The sequence below is a fragment of the Larimichthys crocea genome, chromosome XVII, assembly GCF_000972845.2.
Source record: "Larimichthys crocea isolate SSNF chromosome XVII, L_crocea_2.0, whole genome shotgun sequence".
NCBI classification, from domain to species: domain Eukaryota; kingdom Metazoa; phylum Chordata; class Actinopteri; family Sciaenidae; genus Larimichthys; species Larimichthys crocea.
Genome location: NC_040027.1, coordinates 5,147,529 through 5,157,794, shown reverse-complemented (window position 1 = coordinate 5,157,794; position 10,266 = coordinate 5,147,529). Strand labels below are relative to the sequence as shown.

The window sequence follows — 10,266 nt, the reverse complement described above, 5'->3', positions numbered from 1 at the left end:
GAGAGACAAAGGAGCATCTGCTGAGATGATGAGAATCTCACACTGGGTTTAATCTGCAGAGAAGCAGATGAAACTGATCTTCATCAGTCCCCTCCTTTCTTCATCTCATCTCTTCTTTATCCATGCTATTACATTCCTGTTTATATTTCCTTCTATCACTTCTATCACTTTCTTTTTGCTTTTATAGCCAAAAATATACAATGCTGGCTGCTGCCATGTTGGCTGTAATGCTTCTTTCACCTTGCAGCTAATCTAAATATCAGCAAAGATGTTGATCATCAGTGAACCTCAGGTGGGCCAAATCATGCCTGGTGCTCGATTAAGCCATCTGTAACAGCACCTACCTGTCAATCAATGTGGTCACACTGTAAATTATGCGCAACTTCAAGCCTTAATATCATATGAACGGGTGAATTGAAAATAAAAATTCACCCTCAGTACAGTTGTCATGAACAGGGAAATTAGCTATAAAGACCAAAACAATTTTTTGTACCAGGCTGTAAAAATGTTTATTTCTGCTGTGAAGTTGGACATTTGAACATGGGGACTTATGGAGACTGACTCATTTCTGCAGCCAGTCTCAAGTGGCCACTCAAGGAATTACAGTGTTTAGCACTTCCTCATTGGCTTCATTCCCCAGCACAGGAGGTTGCTGGTCAGTTGTGAGCAGCTTCTAATGGTTTCATAGTGGGAGTATTACCCTACAGTGTGATTGGTAGTATACCAACTATTTTACAAACCCTCTACCTAACCTGCTTTTAATGTACTAGATGTTAATGTATTTGTCAATGAATTGATTTCCTGCTGTGCTACTTGTTTAACCATAGAGCTCTGATAGAGGTATCCATAGGGGACTTTTAGTTTTATTCACTTTGTATAAAAGCTAAGACATAGTGTTGGGTGGTAAATGACAGGGAACTAGGCTGAGACAAGCCTGGGATAGAGAAGCTTTAATCTACTCAACACAATACAACTGTTTACCATGATAATACCACCAAACTCACATAGGGGATAGGCTTGCCAGGGCAGCCGGAGGGATTACACTTGTGACATTTCGTTTGGATCCCTTGTACACCTTGCTTTTTAGATTGTGCTATTGTTTTCGTGTGTCAACATGTAGGCACCATAAATAGATACCACCCTGACACACCTCACAGTGCAAAATGCATTTGTGCTATATCTGTCCAGATTTTCCCCTTTATTTCTGTACATCATTTAGCAGTATGGAGGCAGGGAAGGAGAGGTTTTAAATCTTCCTCTGTGAGTCTGATCAGTAGCCTAAACCCAAATCTATACTCAGAGTTGAGTGGATTAGATGTAGATCCAGTAGTACATGGTACACAGCAGGCTTTTATCCACTACACACAATACAGCTGTTCAACATGACAATACCAACAACATACACAAGCTGCTTATGAGGAGCTTCTCAAACCTGCTTCAGTAGTGAGTGTAGGTCTGTGTGTGTGTGTGTGTGTGTTCATCCCACAGGACTGCCAAAGAACCGGTTGGACCGCGTTTTGACTCAAGTCACCTGAATGAAGAAATGGAGAACTAGTTTTACCAAAGCGAGTCAGAGGGAGATCTAAAGCGAAACACAAGAAGGGAGAGAAAACAGGCTGCAGCTCCGGGTACCAAGTCCAAGCGGCGACTGACAGGCAGCAGTCGACGCTTCGTCTCTCTGCGCCGCTCTCACGGTTGTCTCGGACTTTTAAACACTTCGTAAAGTTTTTGTTTTAATGAAAACACGTTTGGAGGATAAAAGACTGCGGTGGAATCAGTTTGGTGTCCTACTTCCGAGGCAGGCTGTCCCGGGACAAACGCACACATCTGTAATAACAAATACACGACCACAGCGACAGACACAGTGAAGCCCCACAGTGAGGAGGACTGTGTGTGTCAACATGCCTGTGCGACAGAAAGGTAGCTATAAATGAAATGTTTCTTCATAGATCTCAGTCTTTATTTCTCCAATTATATTATTTGTTATTAACGACACGGAACACATCAGTTTCGACACCTGAAATGGTCACAGGTTGCTGCTATAGCTTAGTTCAGCTCGGCACGGCTCCGCTGAGCTCAGCACTCTTCTCTGCGTGTACTTTAACGAAACTTCTCTAAAATGTCTCCATTTAACGCTAAATTCTTTTTCGGTGTAGTTATACAGCTTATAAACCATCATTTAACAATTCTTACTAATTATTCATACATTGTGGTAAATTTGGCACACAAGTTATCACAGGGCAACATTTTATTTCATCTTTCTATCCGATATATCTATATATATGTTATATATGTTAATTATATGCTAACTATATCTTAGCTATATCTTGACATGTTAATTACATGTTAGCTATAGGTTAACTATGTTAGCTATATCTTTGGTATATCTTAGCATGTTAATTATATGTTAATTATATGTTAGCTGTATCTTAGCTATATATTAGCATGTTAATTATATGTTAGCGATAGGTTAACTATATGTTAACTGTATCTTACTATATGTTATATCATTAAAATGCATAGATAAAGGGAATTTAGCTCAATTTGTGTTTGACTATATTTAATCTAATCTATTTCCTCTCTGCTGGCTCTTCTCTGTTTGGTAAACATGTAAATTATAAATAGGAATGATTTGGAATGCCGTTTGACTTGATCTGTGTCACTGGCAGAGAACTGCATAGAAAGGCTGAAGACTGACTGTGTAATGTTGATCTGTCACTGCTTCAGGTTTAATCAGCTGTTCACTTGAGTTCCATGGAGCCTGGAATGCAGTGTACAGCCATCGTTGAAGTGGAACAACACACAATCATTTATGACACAACAGATGCTTTTTATAATCTCCTCCATGTCGGAGAAGCAAAGTCAGCTGTTTGTTGTTGTTGTTTTCTTTATACACAGTTTATCGCAGGGTCTCGCATACGTCCAGGAATCTCGCGTGAATACGGCTGGCTCGCTACGCTGTTAAGACGCGCCAGGTGTGAGTTGACGCAGGGCAGAGGACGCAGCTAAAACGCGGCGCAGCCATTACTAATCTAATAGAAGGGTCTACTTGAATCATCATACTGATATTATTTTTTTGCATCAAAGGGTTGAATTTAACATTCATAGTGTTTTACAGGAGAAATAAAAATATTAAGATATATATCGAGTATCACGATATAGTTTTAAAATATCGAGATATTGGTTATAGGCCATATCGTGCAGCCCTACATGGGTCCATACACTCACTATATGGAGCCAGATTATTAATCTTTAATTTAACTTCAGGCTGATAAAGAATCTGTGAGTGAGTTATTAACCATAGTAATCCTCTATTAAGCAGAGGCTTTTCAAATCAAAATCAAATCAGTTTTATTTGTATAGCCCAAAGTCACAAAGTACATTTGCCTCAGAGGGCTTTACAATCTGTACAGGGAGTGACACCCTCTGTCCTTAGACCCTCGGTTCGAGTGAGGAAAAACTTGCCCACAAAAACCCTTTTAACAGGGAAAAAATGTGGAAGAAACCTCAGGAAGAGCCACAGAGGAGGGATCCCTCTTCCAGGACGGACAGACGTGCAATGGATGTCACGTGTACAGGACAAATCAACACAAACATATTGTACAATTACAATGACTGACAAAATGACAATGAATCACAATGAATGATAAAATGACCACAGTAGCAGATATGGTAGTAATAATGACAGTAATAATATGCGTAGTGGACGTCGTGCAGGATCACAGCAGCAGCCATGATCCACGAGAACCTGCTGGACGACAGAGCACAGAAACTCTGGGGAAGTTTGGTTAGTAACATGCATTAATGAGACATGTCCACAGATGGAGAGAGAGAGGGGGGGGGGGGGGGGGGGGGGGGGGGTATATAAACAATAGAAGTGGTCCTAGTACAGAACTTGTGGGACCCATGACAAACTTTGGTATGCATGGAGGATTCATCATTGACGTGAACAAACTGAGATCGATCTAAGAAATACGACTTAAACCAGCTTAGGGCGATTCCTTTGATGCACTTTGATGTTCTAGTCTCTGTAAAAGAATTTGATGGTCAATGGTGTCAAATGCAGCACTAAGATCTAAGGGACAAGTACAGAGATGAGTCCTTTGTCTGATGCCATTAGGGGGTCATTGTAACTTTGACAATGCGGTCTCTGTGCTGGGATGCACTCTAAATCCTGACTGAAAATCCTCAAATAGACTATTGTTATGGAGAAAGTCACACAGCTGATTAGCTACAGCTTTCTCAAGTATCTTAGACAGAAAGGGAAGGTTTGATATTGGTCTGTAGTTGGCTAAGACCTCTGGGTCTAGAGTGGGCTTTTTAAGAAGAGGTTTAATTACAGCTACCTTAAAGGACTGTGGTACATATCCTGATAATAAAGACAGATTAATCGTATCCAATAAAGAGTGACTAACTAGAGATAAAAAAAAAAACCTTGAGCAGCCTGGTTGGGATGGGGTCTAAGAGACAGGTTGACGGCTTAGCTGCAGAAATTATTAAAGTTATTTGATGAAGGTCGATGGGAGAAAAGGAGTCTAAATACATATCAGGTTTTACAGCTGTTTCCAAACTTGCTGTATCAGAATGCAGATCAATGCCTGTTGAGGGCAAGAGGTGATGGATTTTGTCTCTAATAGTTATAATCTTATCATTAAAGAAGCTCATGAAGTCATTGCTACTTAAACCTAAAGGAATAGATGGTTCAATAGAGCTGTGGTTCTCTGTTAGCCTGGCTACAGTGCTGAAGAGAAACCTGGGGTTGTTCTTATCCTCCTCTATTAATGAAGAGTAGTAGGCTGCTCTGGCATTACGGAGAGCCTTCCTGTATGTTTTAAGATTATCTTGCTAGACTAGATGAGATTCTTCCAGTTTAGTGGCACGCCATTTGCGTACAGATTTACGTGCCTCTTGCTTTAATTTACGAGTCTGCTGGCTATACCATGGTGCTAGCCTTCTTTGTTTAATACTATCAACAAGATGGTCTATTTGTGAGGGGCTAAAGGAAGCAGACAAGTCCTCTGTTACAGTTAGACATGGCATTGAATTCAATACTGAAGGAATCACTTCCTTAAATTTGGCTACAGCACTATCAGATAAACATCTGCTGTAGGAGTTTCTACACAAATGCTTATAGTCCGGTAGTATGTACTCAAAGGTTATTAAAAAATGGTCAGACAGAAGAGGATTCTGTGGAAAGACTATTAGATTATCAATTTCAATGCCATATGAAAGAACAAGATCAAGAGTGTGGTTCAGACAATGAGTCGGTTTATTTACACTTTGACAAAAGCCAATTGAGTCTAATAGAGAGATAAATGCAGTACTAAGACTATCATTGTGGTTGTCCACATGAATGTTAAAATCACCTACAATAATTACTTTATCTGTTTTAAGGATCAAGCCTGATGCAAATTCTGCAAATTCAGATAAAAATTCAGAATAAAGACCAGGAGCTCGATATACTGTAACAAATAAAATTGGCTGCGATGTTTTCCAGGTTGGGTGAGTGAGGCTAAGAACAAGACTTTCAAATGAATTATAATTTAGTTTAGGTTTAGGATGTATTAATAGACTTGAGTCAAATATAGCTCCAACTCCACCACCTCGACCAGTACTTCGAGGAACATGAGTATTATAATGACTCGGAGGAGTGGATTCATTTAAGCTAACATATTCATCCTCCTGCAGCCAGGTTTCAGTGAGACAGAACAAATGAATATCATAATCAGATATTAATTCATTGACTAAGACAGCTTTAGATGACAAAGACCTGATATTCAGGAGTCCACATTTAATTCTCTTATTTTGGACTGTTGGAGATGTTGATTTAATTTAAAGTTTTTATGATGAACTTCTCTTCTGTTTGTTTTATCTTTAAATAATGTAGGTGGGCTTTTAATATGCACTACCTAATCTCCTTGCTCTACTTAAGAGTGTCTAGAGAATTTTCTATTTACTTTTCTGTCGCTGCTTATTTACCTGTATTTACATATTTTGAATTTAGATGCTCAGCGAGCCCTGGAGCTTCTCCAGCAGTACCGGGCCAAACTTGACCAGAGGCAGCAGAATCAGAGTCGGACCAAACAGGGCCATGTGGATGATGACCAGCAGCTGCAGCAGTCTCTGGACAGAGTCATCAATGTCTTTCAGAGTCAGCTCTTTAATGCTCTGCTTGGTAGGAATATCTCTTTGTTCATGTACCTGTTTTGTTACCTGTTCCTCAAAACATCCCTATTGTGTGTGTGTGAAGGCTTAAAGAAGGGCACCAACTCATGTGTATCTGGTCCTAATGAAGATAGAAGATAGACAGTAGGCTAGTTGGCTGGTAGACAGAAGGCCGGACTGATTATAAGAGACACATCACATGACTGTTCACCAGATAATGGAGATCAGAACACCAAGATGTAGGCGTGATGTGGCCTGTCACAGAAAACACTGGGCCCTTTGTAGGAAATATTCATATATTCAGAGAATGTGTAGTGAGTATGAATTCCTCCCAGTATTTAACAGTGTGTGTATTCTGCTCGTGGTGAACTGTTGTTCACTGGAAGGAAAACATCAGGCACATGTGTGACTGTGTGGCTATGAGCATGATGACAAACTGGTTCTCAGTCCCAGTCCCACCTGCTTTGTGCTACACCTACACCTTTAGCTCTTACAGTAGCACTCCTTTCTCTGTCTAGTATGTATGTGTGTGTATATGTGGGCTGTTCACTAAACACAAGGCTTAGTTTCTGTTTGTGACTTTGACCTTTAACCAAGCTTTCTCAGGTATTAAAGTTGAAAAAGTTTGAAACAGCACTGTCTTTCTTTTCTCCATATTATTATCCTTGACTTCTTGTGTTCAAACATTAGACTTAATCTATCACGTAAGTTGTCTGAATATACTCCCCTAATGTCTGTTTTATGGACATTTTTATGGGCATGCACTGTTAAACTTCCTGTGTGCTCTTCCCCTTTTGTTTTTACACATCCTCTTCCAACTGTCTGCACATTTCCATACACTGTGTTTGTTTTTTTTTCTTTTTCTTTTATGATCAACAAACCTGAGCCTGAGCTCATAACCGGTGCTGCAGTTCTGTGTGTGGAAGTAAAACCTAATCATGACAGTCACTTGGAGGCATTACATCAGTGTGCTTACTTCTGAAAAGGGAATTGACAGCTGAGTGAACTTCTCTTTTAAGTGTGAATCACTGAATACTTCAGGGACTCCGGTTCTGTAGAACATGGGAGTATCCATGTGCTGCCACTAGAGGTCAACAGTGTATTAGCTGTGTGTGGCTACCTTCCTATATCAGAAATAAGAAAATAAAAAATAAACAAAGATTTATTTTGTGACCAGCTTGATCACAGGTTTAAGGTTTCTTACTGTATCTGAACAGCTTTATATAGCTGCAACTGATTATTAGTTTCTTCATAGATAAATCTGCTGATTACATTTTTCATTAATCACTTGTTTGGTCTATAAACTGAGAAATGTCCATCAGCCAAAGCGCCTAAAGCAACATTTTGAAATGTGTTGTTTTGTTCAATGAACTGAACCCATTGATATTCAGTTTACAGTAGGGCTGCCACGATTAGTAGTCGATTAGTCACGATTATGTCGACAAAATCGTCGACAACTAATTTAGTAGTAATCGGCGTCAGGCCTGACTGTACTGTAAATGATACTATAATACAGACCCTACAGGAATTCGCGATGTTGCGATTTGCAACTTCAACGCAACTTCAGTGAATCCCCGTGAATTCAGGGCGGTGTTGTAATTTTAACCAATCACCGCGATTTTTCCGCAACTGCAGCAGAAAAGTTTAGCTGCAACAGCCAATCAGATGCTCAGATCAGCTGAACCTCCACAGTCAGCCTGAAATGTCTCTAAAACTGAGACTATCTAAACTGTGATACCTACCTACCGATCTACCTGTTGTGTTCTGGCTTTGTTTATTTCATGTACCCAAATCTGAGTCTGGCTCACAATCCAAGCTGCAAAATTGAGATACACATAATTTTAATTTGTTTTTTGTTCATGGTTTGAGAGAGAACGTGCTTTGGTTGAGAGACATAGACAGTCAATGAGAGTGAGCGAGCGCCAACATCGATAAAGCTGGTTAATCAGGAAATGAAAGTTATTTCCTGATTGTTTCACAACGGTTATGTTCAACACATATAGATACACCCCCAGCAGCCCCCCTCATGGTCCACCCCACCGCACAACTCTGCAGAGTTTCCCTGCAGTGTCTGATCCTGTCTGAATGTGGCTTTACTTATTAATTATTTTTATGTTTTTGTTGTTATTAGTTGTCTTTCATCTGTACAGCCATGCATTCAGTCAGTCATACAGTACATACAGTCAGTGTGCTATAACCATCCATCTATCCAGGGTCATGGGAATTTGGAGCCAATTTTACAAACGACCACTTACATTTGAACGTACACGTCATTTTAGAGTCACCAATTAACCTATTAATATGTCTTTGGACTGTGGGGGGCATGGAAACCACGCAGAAAGGCTCGAGCCACTGTTTAAGCTGGGAATCTTCTTGCTATGAGGCAACAGAGCTAACCATCTGTGTCATAACCTCATTTACTAATCCACTAAACCAATCACGGCTATAATCTCTGCTCTTCTCCTTCTAGACATTCAGGAGTACTACGAGTTGACCATCCTTCAAGACAGTAAGTGTTCTGTTGACCAGACAGACGGTGCATGGAACCTCCATGCTTCCGGTAACCTGCCAGCAGAGCACTCAGCTCAGGCACAGCCTTCTTCTGCTCCCCGGAGCCCCCAAGCTTCTGAGGGATCATCCCAGCTCAAACCTCTGGCCCACAGACCCAAGTCAGTCAAGTCCCCTGCCCCTCCAATCCCATCTGGAATACCCACAAAGAAGCCATCTTCCCCTACAATACAGTCCATTACACCTCAGTCACAGCCATCTAAGGTCAAGTACCGTGCTCCTCTCCCTCCTGTCCAGCCTGGATCCCCCATATCATTAGCATTAGAGACTCAGAACAAGCCCTTTTCTCCCTCTGCAGCCACATCCCCTAGGTTCACGGTGAATGGTGCAGAAACCCCGACTGGTTATATAAATAAACATTTTACTGCCACCAACTCTCTTTCTTCGGAAAGCTCCAACACCTCTGGCAATCCACAACCCTGTTCTGCCTCTCCAGACTTCAACCTGGTGACTGTCACAGCCCTCGTCTCCAGCACCATCCAAGGCCTTGTGTCTCCAACCACTCCAAACAAAGATACCACTACCAGCCCAGGTCACAACAGAGTCCCAGATGCTACCATAATCTCTGGTCCTTGCTCAACCAGCAAGGACCCAGGCATCGACAGAGTCATTCCCAGCACGAGCCCAATGAGCCCCAACAGAGGAAAATTTAGCTTCAGCAGCCCACCTTTGACTAAAGGGCCTCACCTGAGGTACGTAACATATGAGCATCCAGGTGAAATGTTAGGAGGGTATATATTATCAAACCATACAACTACCATGAACAGACCCAACTGACAAATAATCTCCCTCTTAACACTGTCACGTATCTGGTCAGCTGTTGTACTGTACTTATGCTGTTCATTCTAATTAACTGGATATATGTTCATACTCTTTCAATCTATGATCTTTCATGTGATCTAAAATGGTCCACAGTTTTCAGAGTTCCCCTCCAGACACACTCTCTCCTTGATTTCTGTTCCTAGTCCAACCAGCCCTGGGCCAGGAAAAGTCACCTCCACTAATCCTAGTCATGGTCCAACCAGCCCGAGGCCACCTACAATCCCACTGACCCCCAACAAGGTAAGGCATCTGTGCTTGTTTTGTGTTTGTGCCTGGGGAAACCTGCACAAAGTGTCCACAGTTAATAGCAGAGTATACATCCTGACTAAAGGTGGGTGAGCTCAGTTTATGGGTGGCCACCTTGAGACACAGCAAGTTGCAGAAGAAGAACTGACATGATAAAGGATAAGGATTGGAGCTATGACTGAACATTGTGTTTTTAATATAATTGTACACACAATACAGAATGTGAGGTTTTCTATTTGAATTAGCCTGGATGTGTTCATGCTTCCCATTGAATGTATCACCTCTCCCACACGGAAATAGTTTAGAGTCATTGCTTCAACATGTTTTTACAGGTGACAACATGTCTCACCAGTGTACGGAGAGGTGGCTGCAGAACACATTATTAGATGGGCAGATCAGTTATGCAGACTGTCTTACATTTCATTCCATAATAATATGACAAGAGGATTCAGTTCAGTTCAGTAA

General features: G+C 41.1%; 1 protein-coding gene across 3 annotated transcripts in view; it reads left to right on the top strand.

Moving 5' to 3' along the window:
- The first annotated feature begins 1,496 nt into the window (after positions 1 to 1,496).
- Positions 1,497 to 10,266, top strand: part of LOC104939120 (disks large homolog 1) — a 165,218-nt gene continuing 156,448 nt past the window's right edge. The window contains exons 1-4 of one of the 3 annotated variants that reach the window (XM_027290624.1): positions 1,497 to 1,920; positions 6,005 to 6,175; positions 8,636 to 9,425; positions 9,699 to 9,795. In XM_027290624.1, the coding sequence (XP_027146425.1) occupies positions 1,902 to 1,920; positions 6,005 to 6,175; positions 8,636 to 9,425; positions 9,699 to 9,795 (1,077 nt within the window). In that variant the 5' untranslated portion in view covers positions 1,497 to 1,901. The remainder of the gene's footprint in view (positions 1,921 to 6,004; positions 6,176 to 8,635; positions 9,426 to 9,698; positions 9,796 to 10,266) is intronic. The other 2 variants (XM_027290625.1, XM_027290626.1) reach the window with 2 other exon arrangements.